This window comes from Petaurus breviceps, unplaced genomic scaffold (genome assembly GCF_028583685.1).
Source record: "Petaurus breviceps papuanus isolate PSGF00001 unplaced genomic scaffold, PetGlider_PUasm1.0 90740, whole genome shotgun sequence".
Taxonomy (NCBI): Eukaryota; Metazoa; Chordata; class Mammalia; order Diprotodontia; family Petauridae; genus Petaurus; species Petaurus breviceps.
This window is the reverse complement of record NW_027187330.1, coordinates 7272374-7293037: the sequence shown is the minus strand read 5'-3', so window position 1 is coordinate 7293037 and position 20664 is coordinate 7272374. Positions and strand designations below refer to the sequence as shown.

Below are 20664 nucleotides of genomic sequence, written 5' to 3'. Positions count from 1 at the left end.
TCACATAGCAAGTAATGCCAGAGGAAGGATTTCAAGCCAGGTCTTTCTGATTCCAAGTGCAATTACCAACCTAAAGTCACACAGACATCTTAAATGCTTTTAGAAAGGGGCAAAACTAAGTGCTATGTCAGTCTGAGGGGAAATGGCTGCTCATCCTTTGGGTAATGGGGGAATCAAGGGATGCAGTATAATATAGCAAATAAAATTATATTATTAACTTTCTATTAAATGCCGAGTACGCTGATATGGAGAGGCATAGTTTAGACAACACCAATATAGGTAGAGATAATCTTGTTCTTAGTCATTTCAGTTGTGTCTGGCTCTTTGGACACAAATATACCAAATACAAAACACCATTTGGTGTTTTCTTGGTAAAGATATTGGAGTGTTTTGCCTTTTCCTTCTCTAGTTCATTTGACAGATGAGGCAACTGAGGCAAACAGGGTTAAGTGACTTGCCCAGGGTCACACAGTTAGGAAGAGTACAAGACTCAAGTCTTCCTGACTCCAGGCCTGGTGCTCTGTTCACTATGGCATCACTGCTGCTTCTATTTTTATCCTGTCTCCTGTATGTACTCTATATTCATTCGCATCAGTGTACTCAGACTATAAGGCTGTCGAGGGCAAGGACCAGTCAAAATGGCCACCTATAGGTGGGAATGGTTAAACTGCAGACATGAATAGATTTTGAGGATGATTTCTTATGATGGTATGATGCCTGAAAGACAGAACAGGGAACAAAGGCAATGTAAACAGGTAGGGTGTGTGACTCCCTTAACCAGGGAGTCCAAGGCCCTAGATTCAAATCTCATTTGTAATGCCTTTTAACCTGAGACCTTGAACAAATCATGTACCCTGTCTGGGCTTCATTAAGAGGATTGGATTTAAGAGCTTCAGTGGTCCTGACCCTGGACCACTCTGACCTCATAAGGACGTCTAGATGGGAATAGGAACGCAGCTGTTTGGTTGAGTTGGGTCACCAGATACAATCCTTCCAGTGAATGGGAGACCACCAGGCCTTATCACATGTCCTGAAGCCTTCTAGGCCACTTACCCTGTAGTTATGCTCTCCAGAACCACAGGGACTGACATCGAACCTGTTAATCTACTCCAGGAATCTCTGGGTTTTTTTCTCCATCCTGCAATTTAATGCCATTATGTGGGTTTTGTTCCCTCTTGCCTCCTAATTAGTTTTGTGAGATTAGAAACTTCTCTTTGTTTTCTAGAACTTAGCACAATGCTTGGTATGCTGGGTTCAAATGTTTCTCCATTCATTCATCTATGAGTTTAAACGAAGTATTTTGAGCCCCCCTCCCCTTTTGCTTAGTTCACATATGAAAGTCAGACTTGGGGTTACTCACTACAGTTTTCAAAGAGCCAGTTCTGACATGCCAAGCCTATTGTTAAGTCTGATTCATCGTGAATAGGTTCAGATAGACTCTTGAGTGGACCCAGGATTCTCTACTTTCCAGAGAACCTATTATTCAGGAGGCCAATCAAAGATTGCCTCTTTCTACACAGCAGCCCATCAATTTTAGTTAAAGCGAGAGAGGCCAGGAAAATATGAGTGCTCACCAGACCCCAAAAGATTGATGTTACTTTCTTACCCTATTTATATTACCAAAGCTTAGCATGAACAAGGACAAAGGTTAATGTTTGTTTTGGTTTAAATTCCTGGATAGAACTTCCAGACAGCTGTTACTACCACTGTACAGACAACCTCAAGATTATGCTTTTAAAAAATGATCCAATCAAAACTAAAAGGAAGTGTATAAAACATTATACCAAAGCCCTCCCTCCCTAGCTCCTACACCGACATGTTCACTGCTTCAGGGGCAGTATTATCCCATTCTTTCATGGAAGGCATCCCTCCCCTTCCCCTTCCCCCCCCCCCCCCCACACACACCATGACTCTTATCCCTTATCTACTACCATAGGTAAATAACAGATAGTGGTTCTAATTTAATGGGATTTACTGACAACACTAGGTGGTGACTGAAGTCTGACCCCCAAACAGTTCTTGGAAATTAGCCTCCGGCATTCAAGGTTCTGAAACTCGGTCCTTCTCAAGTGTATGCTGCCTGATATCAGCTGGTCATGCTAAATCTCAGAACTCCAGAGTTCAAAGGCACACCCAGCACTGGAAATAATCTAGGCCAACCCTGACCTCAAGTAGGGATTTCCTTCACATCATCAACAATCACAGACCAGTCTTTGATCTGTTTCTTGTACAGAGAGGGGACTAGTAAGGAGGGTAGCAGCAGAAGGGCATTCAGAGGCTTCTCCAAATCCGAGCCTGAGCAGGGCCCCTGCAGACAGGGCCTTTCCAAACTTCTGGAGGAGCAGGGAGTGAGAAGGAAGGGACAGGGTGACAGAGGCAACTTTATTTCTTCACTATTTCTTCTGGGGCAGCCATCTAACCCTCCAGGGAGTGTCTCATGAGTCTGCTTTTCCCAGAGCATGGGCTAATTGGAGGAGACTTCCACTGGGGAATTGGAGCCATCAGGACTCAACTTCTAAATGAAATATCCCTAAGAATTAAAATGCATATAGACTCCCAGGAGTATAAGTTTAGAGTTAGGAGAAATCACAGAGATAGTGACGTGGGAGTTGGAAAGGATCTAGGAAGGCGTCTGGCTCAAACCACTTATTTTAAAGACGAGGAAGAGGAGGCAAGGACTTGGCCAAAATCACAAGGGTTACCGAGAGCAAAAGAGCTGGGATCTGAGCCCAGGTACCCTGCTGCTGAGTCCAGCTTTCATCCCATCGGTCCATGTTGCATGCCTCATGCTTTTCTTCCTTGGCTAGCACACAGCGACCCACCTGCTTATGCCCCCAAAGTTGCTTTCTGCTCTGAGATTCCATATTTCTCTCTGGGTTTCTCCTCACTCTCCTGATGATCCAGTGGCAGATGGATGCTGAAATGTTTTATATTGTTTTTTAGAAAAAGGCAGTTTTTTTAAACTAGAATGAGGTGCTACTCAGACCAGTTAGAGGAAGAAATCAAGGTCAAGGTCACTACAAACCAACATTAAATTCATGCTTAAGACTAGAGCCAGGGGTGGGGGAACCTGCAGCCTTGAGATGACACGTGGCTCTTTAGTTCCTCAGCTGAGACCCTTTGATTGCATCCAAACTTCACAGAAGGACCTAGAGGGCCACATGTGACCTTAAGACCACAGGTTCCCCACCCTTGAACTAGACCTTCAAACTGTGCCTAGATCAATGGAAATTTTATGTAAATTAGCAGGATAAGAGACCATCTTGGTAGGAAGATTGACTCTGGCCTTCTAGAAACTTCCATTCAGCTCTCTCTCTGACATAGTACTAGCTTTGTTTCCAAGTTAGTAACTAAATCTCTAAAGCTCCTAATGTGGAGAGTAAAACTGAAGCATCTACCTCCCAGGTTCTTTTGTGAGGTTAAAATGAATTCATGTGTGTAAGGCATTTTCAAAAATTGAAAAGCACCATTTAATTATCAGTCATCATTAGTATTATTACCCAGCCAACTTGAGATATTAGAATACTGAGTAACTAGGGAGCTGAGATTATTGAATAATGGTCCACTTGTAATTAATACAAAAATGTCTAATTAATATAAACACTTGTAATTAATACAAAGTCCCCTTGTAATTAATCATATAAGGATTAGCATTCCAGAATCTCATATATTCTTAACAACTCACATTTGCAAAGCACTTTCCTCAAAAGAATCCTTTGGAAATGTTAATGCAAACATCGTCCCTATTTTATAGATTTGAATACTGGGGGCTCAAAGAAATCAAGACTTAGGGGAGCTGAAGTTTGAGCCTGTGTCCTCTGACTTTGAATCCTGGCCCTCTCTGGCTGTCATTTAAACCATCTCAGGAAAAAAATGCCACTCCCCACAAACCAGAGGCAGAGGTATCGGTTTTGTGCTTTGGCCCAACATGGATTTATATATTCTCTTAGTACCTTGAAGAAATCTCAGATCACTCACAAGCCTGAAAGGGAGCTCAGAGGCAGAGCCATAACTAGGCAAAGGAGACTAGGATTTTACCGCAGGCACTCCAGTCCTTCTGCAGTATGGAAACAACATAGCATAGAAAATGGTGTGAATTGTTAAAAAGAATACCAGCTACTCAAGTGGGGAGAGGTTTTCCTATCTCTATTCATCTTCCTCACTCTTCGTTGTTGGCCTTCTATGGACGTCCCAAGAATTATCGCCATAAGTTGTTTCCTACCTCCCCTTTAATGATAGCACAACACACGATTATGGTACTTATTCCAAGTATGAAAATTCCTACTGCCAGACCTGCTTAGAGACAGGCAGGGGAGTAGCTATGAATTCCGTTAACCAAGAGGAATGGGCAGCTGTTTGCCCCAGGACCCAGTCCCCACCTCTGACTTTTCTTAAGGCAGAATAATAAACTCTGTCCATAGCTGATGCACCAACATGGTGAAGCTTGGTTTATGAAAACCAAAAGAATTCTACCCCAACACTAAGTCAGGCCGTGCTGAGTTACAAATCCCTTTAACTGTTTATTATAGTCAAAGCAGAGAGAAGTACATCCTTGAATCACTTAAATAGATGATTAAATTAATTTAATTAAATTAAATGACTCGCCTGAATTTTTGAAAACTTGTTTTGAATATCAGAATAGTTGGGAGAACAGCTCTCTGCTCCTCTTCTTGAAATCTGAGGTACTTTGTATTTACTAATTTTATATTTATTGTACCTCCACTGTAGACTATAATCTCCTTGAGGGCAGGGACTATTTGATTTTTGTCTCTGTATTTCTACTATTTAGCATGATGCTGGCACAGAGTATGGCTTAATGTTTAATGATTGACTTCTACATAGTAGGCACTTAACAACTGCTTGTGGAATTTAATAGAATTGCACATTAGCATAGTCTAAAAGTGAATTACAAAACTACAAGAAAAGTCCTTTAAGAAGAAGCCAGGACTTTGTTGCCTGGCTTCAACTGATGCCACTATACGTCCTCTGTCCTCAAATGGCCTCAGATAAGTAATTAGTCTCTCTGTTCTCATCTGGAAAGTGGTGCTATCTACCTCACAGCATTGGTGTGAAGATCAAATTATATAATACAGCCTAGTGGATAAGGAGTCAGAAAGCCCTGGGTTTGAATTCCATCGTGAACACTTAACCTTTGGCTGGTCCTTTAACTCCGCTATGCTTCAGTTTCCCGATCTATAAAATGAAGACTTGAACTATCATGGGTTCTTAACCTGGAGCCCATAAACTTGTTTTAAAAAATATATTGAGGATTGTATTTCAATTGAATTGGTTTCCTTTCTAATCCTATGTATTTTACTTTTTGCTTTGAAAAATACTATCCTGAGATTGCTGCCAAAAGGGTTCATAATACATAAGAAAGGTCAAGAAGCCATCAACTAAATGGTCTTCCAGCAACAAATCCATGATCCAATGAACTCCTACATACAAGATATTATTATGATGATCATTGTTAGTGGGATTCAGGGCTACAAAGGCAATTATTTTAGCAAACATACTCCCTATTTAGACTATATGGGATCATTGCCCTTTGCCCAGAAGCATCATTGGAAATACCCCTTCCTACTCCACTCAGCTGAGAACAGGAAGTAAGGAAGCGTGGGAAAAGTGGAGAATAGAAACTGAGGTTGTGCAGATCTCAAAAGAGGGTCATGGCTTCTGGGTCTCTGGTAGGGGTGATGGCTTTCCCCTGAACCTCATTGGTCTATTTTCTGTATAGTGAACCTCTCTGGAATTTTCAGGACAAAGAAAATATAAGTGGGAAATGCTATTTTTAAGCTTCATAGTACTGTTCACTAATGAGCCTGGGTATTTCCCAAGCTACATCAGTTTCTACACGGCCATTGTACAATAAAAGTTTGACTAGTCAGAAATGGTACAGCATAGGGGTGGAGATGGAGGAAGGGTGTTCCAGTTAGTTGGATTTTCTGATGAAATGAGGGTTAAGTCTAAATATCTTTGTATTTCAACCTTCATAGGCCTAACATTTTATGACTCTGTGTTTACTTGCCACAAGTCTTTCTAAAACATATTAGTCCACTTTCCTGACCTCATTAAGTCCAGTCTAGTGAGAAAATGCTTACATCTGTCTTTGATGATTGAAGATTTCATGGGGGCCTCAGGCTCACCACTGCTCCCTATAGAGTAGTGTGGCCTTAGAAAGAAGAGACGGGTTATTTTTAAGACCCTGCCCATGTTGAAAAGCATCCATGGTGTGTCCAAAAAGCAAGAAGATCTTTTTAATTCTACATAGTCCCTCTAAAACATTCTTTCCTATTATAAGAGAAAAACACTCAATTCTTGATATGAGCTTGTTTTTTCTTCTAAAAACAAAATACCAAAAAAATGCTGCCTACCACCTAAGACACATGCTACCTGGCATCATCTGTGCTAGATGTTGGGGAATATAGCACTTTATTTGGGCCACTCAAATGGGATGTATTCCATCCTATTATGTACATTTTCTCCCAGTGACAGAGTTGGTGCAGGCAACTTTTGTATCAAGAATAAACAATACAAAACATATTTGATTCAAGCAACATGAAGTATATCCTCAAATCAATCAGTTAAGGCAAATTTGGTGTGTATGCATATGTGTATGCATGAGAGAGAGGCAGAGACAGAGAGATGGGGCACCTCCCTTGTGGGGGAAAGACCAAGACCCCGGCTATTCCTGGGAAGACCTCTTCTGGTAGATGGAACAGGCTGGGTCTCAGCTGAGGAGTGCTGGCCGAGGGCCGGGAGGAGAAACACCTCCTGGTTTCTTATTTTAACTAATGATTCTCGTTAAATATATGTGTTCAGCTCAGTTTTTCTAATGCTATTAAAATAATGTGGATGCTATTAACACCCTGCCTACCCAAAACAACACAAAACAAAATCGAAAACCAATTCTAGTGCCCTTGGGCAAAGCTCTGATGGCTTGGCTTAGGTCTGGCTGCCCACAGGAATATTTGAGTTCAAATTTTATAAAAATTTCATTAAAAAACATTAGACATTATTTCCAAAATTCATCAGACTGAGTCTGTTTGTTTTATTGGTCACCAGTTGTCCCCAACTGTTTACTGGATTCAGCTTCAATCTCTTCAGTTATTGCAAGATGAGGTGCCGTTGAAGACTTCTATAAACATCAATGTTAGCAATAGGACTAGGCTCTTCTCCCACACTCACTTTCTGCTTAGCCTTTCTATGGCTTCCTCACTTGCCTTCAAACCACAGGAGCATCTCTCTTATCTTCCCCAAGGAGTGTGGGTTCTGCTGTCTCATTGTATAATCATGGAGCTGCGAATAAAAAGGTTTTAATTTCTTTAAGAGTATTTTTCCTCTGCCTCCTCAGAGGCAGCCAGCCAGGAGACACAGTGGAGAGAACACTGGGCCTAGAGTCAGGAAAACCAGAGTTAGGCTCTGGCCTCCAACACTTACGAGCTGGGTCTGACCCCGGCAAGTCATTTAATCTATCCTGCCTCAGTTTCTCCAAGTATAAAAATGGGGCTAATAATAGCACCTGCCTCCCAGGGTTGTGGTGAATCTCAAATGAAATGATATTTGTTAATTGATTAGCTCAATGTCTGACAAGCATACGGTATCTGACTGCTTCCTTGCTTCCTTCTATCATTTTAGGCTCTTGGGTGATCATGAACAAATCATTAAACTTCATGCCTCAGTTTCTTAATTTATATATTGAGGATTATAGTACTTTCCCTACTAATCTTACAAGATTACTGTGGGAGAGAATGGGTAGAAAGCATTTTGTATTCACTCAAAGGCTGGAGAATTGTCTATTCTAACTATTTTCATTCATGTGCATTTCTTCTACAAAGGAGCAGAAAGAGGTGATAGCCTATTGCTAAAATGGAATTTAAGGTGCTTGAGGTTTTTTCCATATAGGAGGCACATTGGTAAGTCCTTATTGAATGAATGAATGAATGAATGAGCAATGATTTACATATTAGAACTGATAGAAGAGAATCCAGAAAATAAAGTTCCAGTCTCCCAGTTGGACTCCCTACCTCCAGCCTCTCCCTTCTCCAATACATCCTCTACTAACCAACAAAGTGATCTTCCAACAGCACCTGAGTGAGTGAGTGAATGGAAGAGAAAGTGGTCCAGTACCATAGCCAGAGAGAGGGACAATGGAGAGATGGTTTGAGTACTGCACTGGTACCCATGAAGAACCCCTATTACACTGAAGATAAAATATACTCTCTTCCAATGGGCTCTCAAAGACTTTTCCAACATGGCGGTAAGCTAGCGTTCCAGCCTCATTATACTTTAATGCTTTCCCCTCACTCAATAGTCTAGCCTAGCCGGCCAGTTGCTATCTCTCACACATGGTACCCCTCCCATCTCTGCACATTTGCACTGGTATCTGCCTTGCTCTGAAGAAAGGAAGGAAAAAAACAAGAAAATAAGCACTTATCAACCACCTAGTATGAGTCAGGCATTATGCTAAGTATTTTACAAATATTATTTCATTTGGTCTGCACAACAACCCTGGGAGGTGGGTACTATTACTATCTTTCTTTTAGGGTTGAAGAAATTGATACAGGCACAGGGTAAGTGACTTTCCCAGGGTCACACAGCTAGTAAGCATCTGAGGATGAATTTGAATTCATCTAGCTGCCTTCACCTCACAGAAGCCTTTATTTCCTTTAAGACTCAGCTGGAGTACCACCTAGTATGCAAAGCCTTTCCAGTTCCCCTTCTCATAACTGTCACTCTCCTTCTTTTCCAAATTACCTTATGGCAGCTAGATAGAACAGTGGAGAGCTATCTTCACTGCTCCTGGAGTCAGAATGACCTGAGTTTGAATCTTGTCTCAGATATTTACTATCTTTATGACTCTGGACAAGTGCATTTACCTTTCTTAGCCTCAGTTTCTTCATCTGTAATTACAAGATGAAAACAGCACCTACCTCACAGGGTTGTAATGAGCAACAAATAAGACACGTCGAGAATTTTGCACTGTTCTAGAAATGCTATTAGTATTATTATATTTATTCTATATATCTATAAATCCTCTCCCTTGATAGAATGTAAGCTTCTTGAGGGCAGGGACTGGTTTTTGCAGTGCCTCGCATAGAATAACATAACATAATAGCTAGCGTTTATGTATAGCACTGGAAGGCATACAAAGTGCTTGATATTCACCATCTCAATTGGCCCTCATTACTATCCTGTGAGATAGATGCTATTAGTCCCCTTTTACAGATAGGGAGACTAAAAACAAAGCAGAATTCAAAATCAGGTCTTGCCATAAGAGTAGCTCAGTTCCTCCTGCCTACCCTCCTTCTCCCTCTTCCCCAACTACAACCATATAAGATATACCAGCTGATATAGCTTGGGGAAGAACCAGTGGTTGTCAGGGGGAACGTTCTAGCCCTCAGTTTCCTTATCTGTAAAATGAGGGGTCATGGGCAGCTAGACTGGGCAGTGGATAGAGTTCCGGGGCTGGAGTCAGCAAGATCTGAGTTCAAATCCAGCCTCATACACTTATTAGCTGTTTGACCCCAGGCAAGTCATTGTTAGCCTCAATTTCCTCATTTGTAAAATGAGCTGGGAGAAGGAAATGGTGAACCACTCCAAGATCTTTGCCACGAAAACTCCAAATGGGGTCATGAAGAGTTATACACAACTCAACAACAACAATAACAGAGGATAGATTAAATGTCCTCAGAGGTCCTTTAGCTTTAGCCTCATGGTCCTATAACTTTAATTATATATATAGCTAACAGACAGTGACCAAGGGTTGGTACCTGCCTTTCTGAATGAATAAAGTCCATGGGCTTTGTGACAGCTACTTTTCTTTATTCCCTAGGGATAATTTTTTCATTCACTCCTGAGATGGCAGATACTGTTCAAAGCCTAAAACAGGATCATAGTTCATGGGATCATAGATTTCCAGATGGCAGAGGCCTTAGAGGCCCTCAGGTCCAAAGCCCTCATTTTACCGGGGAAGACAACCGAGGGGCACAGAGGTCAAATGATTTGCCTGAGGTTACACAGCTACTAATTATCGAAAGCAGTATCTGAACCTAGCTCTTCCTAACCAAAAGTCTATTACCCTACCTGGTAGGCCCCTCATGCAGGAGGTGCAATTATCAGAACATCCCGGTCAATTGAGGGGGCCTGGTATTTTCGTGTTCTCCTTCATTCAGGTTTTACCTCACTGACACAGTTCTAGGCATAATGGAAACATCTGGAAACATGCACAAGGAAACAATTAGATCCAAAAGGCAGGATCTAAAGAGTTCAAAGCAAGTGCATTTGTCAAGCTTAGGGGCCTATAACACTCTCATGCAAACCCAACTCTACTCACAGAGCCTTTGGCTTCTTTAAGATTAATGGAGGACTCCTGTTATCCTACATCCTGACTATCAATTTCTCCCCAATGGGGCACCTACTCAAGTGGTATTTTTGCATGTGATATTAAGGGTGATTGAGCCAGCATACTCCCCCACCCCTCCCCCTTGAGAGGATTTTCAAAGAAACAATACCAGGGGCTCCCACCGTGTTTCCCTTAGTTAATGAAAGAACACAAGACTAGTGGATGAAGTATCGGGCTTGTATTTCAAAGGTAGGGGGGTTAAGCCCTGTTAAGGTTACAGCCACTAAAATATCTTTCTGCCTCCCTGTCAATTTGATTGTAGATTCAGTCTTGTCATTTTTTGCAGCATGCAAAATACGGGGTGGCCTGCTTCAGGATGATTCCCATTGAAAACTTCAAGCTAAACAATTCAGCCAGATACAGATGCAAGGGTGATAAGGGCAGTTGCTATCTTGGGGGGAAGGGGATTGCCTATCTTTTCTCAAATCTCAAATACTTTTTTAAAAAGTCTGACTTCTTTCTGGTGAAATTTCTCATGGGCCTACCTGCCTATAACTTCTGAGCAGGATTCTGGCTCATACAGATGAACTTGAGATGTTAAAAAGGAGAAGCTGGGATCTGCTACATCCCTGACAAAGTTACCTTGATGGTTTGCCTCCCACTGAACATTCACTTAATGTTAGGCTTAGGGTGCTGTCCCTACCTGAGTTCACAAAAAAAGATGGGATTTGAATGATGGTTTTGGAAGCTTCTACCAGTCACAGAAGGCAAATGGATTGGAAAATGTAATTCCAACAACTCATTTAGGGAAATTCTTGTGACTACCAGGGAAAATAACAGAAGGCTTAAAATGTAAATCCACAGGTGCTTCTGAAAACCAACTACTGGTGGTTGGCATAAGTATAAGGAAGGTCTTCTGATTAGTTTCCCATGAGAACAATATCATGAATAGAAGGCTGACCTTGAAATCAGAGATCTGGGTTCAAGTCCTCCTGGAACACATACCAGCTTTAAGGCCATGAGTTTCACCTATCACTGCCTCCAAGCAATTCTCTAAAACTCAATCAATTTATGGAAGAATCACTGATTTGCATGCATGGCGAGAGTCTGCATCTACAAACAGAATCCCCACACTGGAAGCTACCCTATTCATTAAAAAGTTCAGATACGCCACACCTCCCCCCCCCCCCCCCCCCCCCCCCCCCCCTCCCAATGACACTGGTATTGAACACTGGACTTCTTTCAAAAGTACCCAGGGTTCCATCCACCCTTAACTTCGGACTAAGCATATAATTTTTTATAAATCTGACAAAAGAGGGGCATTGCATCAATTTATATTAAAAACCACGTCTGCCCCATGGTTTGCTGTTGTGCCTTCTTTGTTTCTGAAGAGGACATGGGGGGAATGTATCATTTTCTTAAAGAACTCCAGAAACCCTGTTGAACAAGGGTTAAGTAGGACTCGCCATATGTCTGTACGAGGACAGACTATTCAAAGCCAAGGAGTATAGACAGGAAATCATAAAATGCAGTATCATAAGCATATTCCACTGGCTTTGGTCGGCATCCAACCTTGCTGTATTTCGGATGGAGCTCCCCTCATTGGTTCAAAGACGACTTTGGAAACCTCTGAGTCATGATCCCTTCTTCCAATTTTGTGACAAGATGGGGAGAGGAAAATAAATGACCCTCTCTTTTCCCCTTGCAGATCAAGCCAAAAACAAAAGCACTTTAAAATGAATGAAGTCTCCATTGAGTGGGATCAGCAAACCAAGGGCTCCAGGCCACTCCCACCGTCCTTTTTTTTTTTTTTTTTCAAATTGTGTTGACTTGGCTAGCTTGAGATAGGTGTATGTGGAGAGGTGAGGAAGGTTGGGGTTCTAGGTCCCGGGATTTGAGTGAAAAGGAACCAGATAACTTGAAATAGATGTGTTTAGAGCTGACTGAGGCTGGGCTTCTGGGTTCGAGATTTTGAGTAATAAGGAAACAAAGATTTCGCCTTTTAACCCCGACTTCACCCAAGGCTCCCCAGTCCCAGGTGCTGAGTCTAGACTGCAAAGTCTGGTCCTGGCTCACGCATCTCTCTAGATAAGAGGAAGGGGGGTGGGAGAGGGACCAATCAGTCCTTGAGGGCTTTCAGTCCCCACAGAGTGCGCTCCAAAGTTGAGACAGCCCAAACAGCTGCCCAGAGTAAGCCCAGAACGGCGATGCGGTGAATGAGGAAGCACAAGAACTTTCTGGGAAGCAGCAAAGGGGAAAGCGAGGCAGGGGAGCTTTGCGCTCCGAGCCAGGCTCTGGAGATTCCAAGCAGCCCCGAGGTCCCAAGCAGCGCAGAGCCACGTGGGGGAAAGGGAAGTTACCTTTGGATTCCCGCAGGTGTCCCTTCCAGTCTTTGCAGCAGCACAGTCCCATGGCCGAGCCGAGGTGCAGCGCCCCTGCCGAGTAGCCTTGGGTCAGAGAGTCATCTCCGCTGGTCCCCCGGGCAGAGCTGCGTTCTCGCTGGAGCACCGTCCGCAGGCGCCCAGGTCCAAAGGCAGCATTGCAAGGGGTGCCTGCCAGCAGGCTCTGCAAAGCGCTCCGGCCCCATGGCCAGGGTGAGCATCGCCACCCCCTCCCTCCACCCCCACCCCTCCCTCCCCCCCCTCCCCACCCCCACCCTGCGCCCTGCTGCAGCTGGGGGCAGCCCCGTCTGCCCGACCGGACAGCTTTCCCTGCTTGTTTCCCAACTCTCACCAACCCTCCAAGATGTGCATGCAGACCAGCTTCCCTCCCTGCCAAGCTCTGCAAACATCCCCAACACAAACAGACCCTGCTAATCAATTTGAGAACTAGCAGATTGTGGCCTTGGGGATTCCGCCCCTATCTGCTCAGCTTGGGCAGGGCCCGGGCCCCAACCCCGGCTCGGGCTCCCTGCGTGTCCCTAGCTCTTCCTCGCCTGTTAAATCTCCAGGACTTATTGTCACCTCTTTGAAGGAGGGGAAAGGCCACAAGAGGGGGCTTTATGGAAGCAGCAGATGCCTGTTCTCATGGAGCCAGAGGGCAGCTGACTGGTTCTGCATGTAAACTCTTAAGTGGGCATAAAAAGACCAAGATGCTGTTAGCAGAAGGGAAAGGAGGTATCATTGTTCTCTGCCCGCCCACGTTAAAGGCCGGCTTCAAAGCAAACAATAGCTCCTGGAGGCTTTCTGCAGTTAGGGGAAGCAAGCACCCTGGGTTCTGATTCTCCCAGAGGTCAACTCCCCATGGTAGCAAATAGTCCTCTGGTTCACTGAGCTATCGTGAGCCTTTTAATTGCAATGCCCCTTACCCCCAGCACAATGACAGGCAGAGACAACACTTGCCAGTTGACTTGCTTGGCAATGAATCCCCATCAGCTCCCAGACCCCAAAGAGGACCTGACCCATGGTCTCAATTTCTTTAATTTATTTCCAATCTGTTGGAGATGCTGCTGGTTAGTCTGTCTTATCTTCCTTTTTGTCAAATGAAAATGAAGCCGCTCGTGCAGGGAGAGAGATGTGATAGCGACAGGTGAAGGTGGGGATCCCTTGGTAAAGTTTCCATGGACAGTGGAACCTGAGCTGGAAAAGGGCCCCACGAGGCTCTCTCTTTGATAGGGCCCACCCACAAGCACTAAGTTTGAAGGATCAGAGAAAGGAAAAAAAAATAAACAAGAAAAAAAAAAAAACCAATGCAGGCTCCTCTAAGCAGAACCAAGTCTTCTAATGGACTGCCAGTGGGCTTCATGTCCATCTTCAGCTCTGTCACAATTCCCCAGGAGGAAAGGTGCAAAGAGAGACTGCTTGCTCAGCATCCTGACAAAGCATTTTCAGTTAATGAAAATGAGGGAGAATTATAAAGAAAGAAGGAGTCAAGAATACTAAAAGGAAGCCAGATTTAGAGTAATTGGAATAGGCATTTTTGGTCCCAGAGTACAGATAATATAGCACACCTCCCTCTTTTTGGGAGGAGTCAAGAATGTTACAGATAATGCAACAGATAATACAGCATACCTCCCTTTGTGGGGGGCTGAGACCAGGGAAGAATGCTGTTTCATAATAAATTTTAACCATATCTATAATTTCATCAGCATAGAACAGGGGTCATTAACAAAGTTTTTTTGTGGCATGGCTCCCTTTGGCAGTCCTTCTCAGAAAAATATATTTTTTTTCTTTTCTCTGTTCTGTATTTGTGTTCTGACGTTTGAGTCTAAAATTTAAAAAAAAATATAAAAAAGAATGTTTTAAATGCATAAATAAGATTTTAAAGGAAATCAATTATGTCAAAATACAGTTATTAAAATATTTTTAAGAAAATAAACAGTTATGGAACCCCTGGTAGAGAGCTCCCAGTGAAGAACTCACTACCAGTGCAGACTGGCACCTGCCCTATACTTTACCAACTTAGGGAGTTGCCTGAGAGATTAAATGATTTACTCAGGATCAGATGGTCAGTGTGTGTCAGAGTAGGGGCATGAACCCAGATGTTTGTGCCTGCAAGGCCAGGTCTAGGTCCTCTTTCAATAATGATCAACAGATGATAGATGGAGGGCTGAAAGGTATTTAAGAAGTCATCAGGGCCAACTCCTTCTTACAGAATAGGGCATTGTGGCCCAGCTTAGTCAGGTCACTTGTCCAAGATCACCCAGTTAGTGATAGAATCAGGACACAGATCACTTTAAGTTTTGCAGAGTGCATTATAGAGGTGTGACCCAGGCTTGTCTGGGCACGATGCTTAGTTCATCTAACATGGAGGTACCCCTGAGTGGCCTTAGGAGCATGTCTAGATTGCCTACCAAAGAGGCCTCTGTTTCCTCTACCACTTGAGTGGGTATAACTAACCTCCTTTGATTGGCTCTCTGTATCTTTAAAACTGGAGAGACCTAGCCGGTCAGTCTTTTCTGCTGCTCTCTTTTCCTCCATTCTTTTTGCTGTATTCAGAGGGTAAAGATCACAGTTCACCTGCATCATGGGGACCATGAACTGAATCCGTGAGAGGGGAAGGACTTCCTTCCCCTACTCCAGCTTAGAGAAATGGACTTGGGGATGTTTGTTTCTATTTTTCTTTGTCTTTCTCTGTTTCTAGGTGCCATCAGTGATCCGCATGGAACTAGGAGTTCGCACCATGATGACCATGGAGCCAGGATTGCAGGTGGGATGGTGCAGCCAGCCAGCCTGGCATGGAAGTCAGAGTGCCTGCGTCTGGAGCCTCACAGCAGGGTTTGGACTTGAAACTGGGACTGTGCTCTATAGGAACTGAACTAAGCTTCGAACCTAATCCTCTTCCTCTCCCCAGAGCCTGAGATGGTATAAAGGGGGTAGGGGATTAGTCCTAGGATTCAGGAGTAAGTTTTTATGTTTTCGATAATAGCTTTTGAAGTAAATAGTTCTGTATAAAAACTAATCTGACTGTTAGTGGTTAAGTGGAACACCGTCAGCGGGGGCCAGAGCCATTAGAGAGAGCCTAGACAGCACCCAAAACTTCTCAAGGGTACTAGAGAACCCTGAGGGAGGAATGAAATATAACTACCTGGCCTTTAGGTGATGAGGGCCAGAGTAGTCTGTGCCACATAGATTATTCAATCTAGAGCTCAGAAGGATTTTAGAGGCCAGCAAGTCCAACCAACCCCCTCATTTTACAAATGAGAAAATTCAAAACCAGAAAACCAATTTGTCTGATGTCCCACAGGTAGGAAGGATTCAGACCCAGATTCTCTGATTCCAGAGTCAATAGTCTTTTTACTGTACCATACCATCTCTTATAGATGAGCTCATTTAATCCTCACCACAAGTCTATGAAGTGCTATAATTATTTTACAGATGGGGAAACTGAGGCTCTGGGAGATTAGGTAATTTGAACTAGGTCATACAGCTAGTAAATGATCAAGGCAGGATTTGTATTCATTTCTCCTGACTCTAAGCCTAGTGTGTTATCCACCATCCTATTCTGCTTTTATGTCTCAGTTAACATATCAGGTATTTTTTGCTTAATTGTTCATTTGTTATAAGGGAAAGTTCAATACCAGTAAGGAGTGTATATCCCAATTGACTATGATGTAAAATAACAAAAGGCCTCAATAAAACATATATTTGTTTAGAAAAAAAAGAATGCAGAGAGAATAGTCAAAATTCTGACTTTTGTTCTCTGCCAAGTCATTTAAAAACAGTTTTAACACCAAGTAAGATCAGTTAGTCACAGCATGCTTAATGAGGCCTGAGAAATTCCAGAGTGCATCTCTCAGACCTTCCCAAATAGTATCTCCAGTGAGAGAGCCACTGACTGTTTAACATCCCGGGCTAACGTTTCCAAAGCAAAAATCCATAGCTCTCCCATTGTAGTAACACTCGTTTATCTTTCTAAGAGGAAGTTACAGAACAGGCTGGTTTTGAATGAGCCTATTAGAAAGGGTCAGACTCCCCACTGAACAGTTCAAATGTATTTTGGAATATACAACATCCAAGAATAGTTCAAAGTTGAGTCAGCTTCCCTGCATTAGGATATCCAGCCAGGCTGGATAAGGCAAGGCAAGGTCTCATCCATAGTTCAGCATAGGGTTCTACATCCCTTTATTTATTTTCTAACTCATTATACATGTGTCTTCATTGCTTGGCTAGATTGTAAACTCCTTGAAGCCTGGGACCACTCCTTTATTTCTTTTCTACTTTGCAGTTGGACATGCAAACACTTGCCAAATAAATGAATGCATGCGGCATGAAAGCTATAGTCCTGAGCTACATCTTTGTTTCATGTGATTTCATCCACGGAAGGAACTTACCCATTGCTAGGCCATGGTCGAACTTTTCCATATTGATAAGATCTGTCACCTTCAACTCATAAGGAGGTATCAGAGAGGACATAAAGGGATGTTTTATTGTTGTTTGTCCTTTGTGCTCGAAGAGGTCCAAAATGATATCATGATGTCAGTGTCAATGTACAGTAGGTCCAGCTATAGCTGATGAGACCAGTATGAGCTTGGAAGCCTCAAATAATTGAGCGGGCACAAATAGTCTGTATGAACATTAGATGTCTCTAAATTTGTGAATTTCATGTCTCTTGAGAATAATTATAATGAGTGGGGACCATCGCCAGTCATCTTGATCTATATCTGAACTCTGATAACTCTAGAGGAGAGAGTGAGGCCAGTAACTTTGCACAGCCCTGCCTCACTTAAATCTAATTCACTTGCAAGTCAAGACATCACCCTCCTGATGTCATTGGTCCTTTTCGAGAATGAAAGGCAAACAAGAGAAACAAGTAATAATGAAGAGAGTAAGCTAAAGCCAGTGTTACACCAAGGAACCAACCAGGTGTTATATCTATTTTATATAACCACAATGAACTTATTATAATGGTAGAAGCAAATAAATGTTACAATCAAGTTAGTGTCTGATTTAAGCAGGAGCTATAGGAATGCTTAGTGGTCTCTATGAATGTTATCTGTGAAAACCACCTTTTACTTAGTTATCTGGTTGCCAGGAAATGAAGGACTGAAGATTGACATCAGGGGTCAAACTCAGATAAAGAGAAGACAAGAATTTCATCCAGTTTGAAGACCAGAGGAAGAATTAGAGGTTGAAAACTTTGCGATTGCCTGCAGACCAAGGCTGGAAACAAGGCCCAGGGAGAGGCACTGGATTTGGAGTCTGAAGTCCTGGGTTTGAATACCCCCTTTGCCCATGTACTGCCTCTTTGGCCATGGGACAGACAAATCACTACCTTTCTAGGCCTTAGTGTTTCTCATCTGGAAATTGAGACTTCTAGCTCAAAATCTACGATCCTATGATGTTCCTACTCTATTTCCTTTTGAATTAAACTAAGAAATGAGTTTTATCCCTAGCAATTAGCACAATGCCTGGAACGTGGTAGGCCCTTATTCAGTATTTGTTGACTGATTGACAGAAATAAGAAGAGGAAGCAATGGTAACACCCTTGGGGAGTGCTTGTATAGAAGAAGAATCCATCAGACACCCAGAAGAAAATGCTGAGCTCTGAATGAGTTCTGCTGCTTCTCCATTGCCGTCCCCCCCCCCCCCCAGCTCTGAGCTGAGCCTGGTAATTATGGACTGTATGCACTGTGTACATGGATGAACGTATGAATAACATGCCATTTTAGTGTGCATATGGATGATACCCAGAGCATTCATAATGAACAGACTGGTGAGCGAACAAATGCTTGAAAATTAGACTTCTTTGGACTTTGTCCCAGCCCCCCCGCTCACGCAGTCTTCTCTATTGACATAATGTTGGGAGTTGCTAATTCTTGTCTTGTCAAGTCTTGCTGATCGCACTCTACAACATCTCACATCCATCACTTTTCCTCCACTTACTTATTCACAGACCAGACGCTCGTTATTTCTTGCCCAGACTATTGCAAAGCCTCCTAACAGCACTCCCTGCATCCAGCCTCTGCTTTCTCTAATTCATCCTCCACACAGCCACCAAATTAATATTCCTAAATCACAAACCTATGTTACTAACCTGCTCTTGAAGCCTCAGTGGCTCCTGATTGCTTCTGGGATAAAATATAAAATACTTTGTTTAGCATTTAAAGAAAATCTGGCCTCAGACAGTTATTAGCTGTGTGAGACAAGTCACTGTTTGCCTCAGTTTCCCCAAATGTAAAATGAAATGATAAAATGAAGATAATAATAACCTATGTTCTAGGGTTGTTGTGAGGGTCAAATGAGATAATATTTATAAAATGCTTAGAACAGTGCCTGGCATATAGTGGGTGCTAAATAAGTGCTTATTTCCTTCCTTCCTTCCTTCCTTCCTTCCTTCCTTCCTTCCTTCCTTCCTTCCTTCCTTCCTTCCTTCCTTCCTTCCTCCCTTCCTTCCTTCCTTCCTCCCTCCTAGTTAAGAGAGGCAGCTTGAGTGTAGGGTATAGAGGACTGGCTTCAGAATCAGGGATTCATGTCCTGGCACTGGCACACAGACTATGCCATCCCAGGCAAGACACCTACCCTCTTAGTGCCCCTAGGCTGTGACCTAAGGCTATGAGTTGAAGGGGGGAAAAGGATGCCAACCTGTACTACAAGAAGGGGTTTACTCATTATCAGTTCCTTATACCAATGAAATTACAGTTCTGGTTTTAAAAAAAGACTAGTTGACCTTTCTATGTCTTGCTTTCCTAAATTAGATTGTGAGTTCCATGAGAGCAGGGGCATCTGTGCCTTTTCCAAAGCCTAACTTGTAGTAAGTGGTCAGCAAATAGCTGATGGGGATCCAATGGTTGATTTCTACATCTATGGAACTGCCTTGGGGTTGTGGAATCATTAAGGCCTCTTTTGGAAATCTTGGGTTCAGAGGATTAAGACAGGGAGGGGATTTTAATGATTGATCATGTAGTCCAACTTCCCCCCTTTACAGAGAAGAAAACCAGAAGGCCCACAGGGGAAGTCACCCCCGAAAAAACAGTAAGTGGCAAAGTCAGAATTCAAAAGCAGATCTCAGGATTCCAAACTCAGTGCTCTTTTTATATTATATTGCCCTCCTTGAGTTTATTATTACTGAATAAAATCCATATAATGCCTTCACAGCATCAGCTTTCAAGCTCTTTGGAAAGCTGCCAAGTTTGTATGAAAGAAAAAAAATCTCTATTGAAACCGTTCAACTATTAAGGGTCTGGTTCAAGTGACTAGGGTAAGTGTGCCTCTCAGATCCAATTTCTGACAATTTTACTGATATTCTGGATTCGTTTCTTAGAGCAAATTGCCTACAGTTAGATGTCGGAGAATACTGGAGGATCCCAAAACAGATGAGATAGAGCATCTATGATTTGTCGCAGCTGTTTCACCCATTGCTCACCCAATTATTGAAAATACCACCAAACATTCCAGGCCAAAAGCTGGTCAAGAGAGGCATTGGCTAGCAATGATATATGAAGAGGGTAACATTGTGTAAGGTAAAAAGGTTTATATGGTACAATCTTGGTCCTAAATATTAACCATAAGGCATTCAGATTGCTCTTCTTAGTTCCTTTTTCCCTCCTTGCAGACCTTCTGCCAGAACCTGGTTTTGGTGTAAGCTTGATTCCCACTCCTACCATGAAATTGGCTGCCCAGGATGCTATTTGTCTGGGATCTGCTACTCCAACCTACCTTCCTGGGTCCCTGCTCCTAGAGGAGAGATCCTATGAGACAACCATAAACTTTTACAAGGTTTACAGATTTGTTCAAATGTGGCCACATATAGGAACATCCAACAGAGTCTCTCTACCCTTCAAAAAAAGTAGTCAAACTACCATGATGCCACTGACAACCTAAAACAGTCCTGAGACTCAGACATCACACCATGTTGGCTTTGATCTATTCCTTTGGATA

General features: G+C 42.9%; 1 protein-coding gene and 1 long non-coding RNA gene across 7 annotated transcripts in view; one reads left to right on the top strand and one right to left on the bottom strand.

Moving 5' to 3' along the window:
* ARHGAP22 (Rho GTPase activating protein 22) overlaps positions 1–20664 on the bottom strand; it is a 424298-nt gene that overhangs the window by 187580 nt on the left and 216054 nt on the right. The window contains exons 1-2 of one of the 4 annotated variants that reach the window (XM_069067253.1): positions 13079–14508; positions 12706–12780 (exon numbers count right to left, since the gene is read on the bottom strand). The exons of 2 other annotated variants lie outside the window; for them this stretch is intronic. In XM_069067253.1, the coding sequence (XP_068923354.1) occupies positions 12706–12780; positions 13079–13136 (133 nt within the window). In that variant the 5' untranslated portion in view covers positions 13137–14508. Of the gene's footprint in view, positions 1–12705; positions 12838–13078; positions 14509–20664 lie in introns of those variants that run through there. One more of the 4 variants, XM_069067255.1, reaches the window with a different exon arrangement.
* LOC138145584 (uncharacterized) lies at positions 12804–19146 on the top strand. Of its 3 annotated transcripts, none has more exons than XR_011164258.1 (3): positions 12804–12939; positions 15428–15686; positions 17819–19146. It is a non-coding gene; the product is annotated as an uncharacterized lncRNA (long non-coding RNA). The 3 variants fall into 3 exon arrangements; XR_011164259.1 differs by lacking the exon at positions 17819–19146 and adding an exon at positions 17012–17812; XR_011164257.1 differs by lacking the exon at positions 17819–19146 and having other exon boundaries at positions 15428–15745.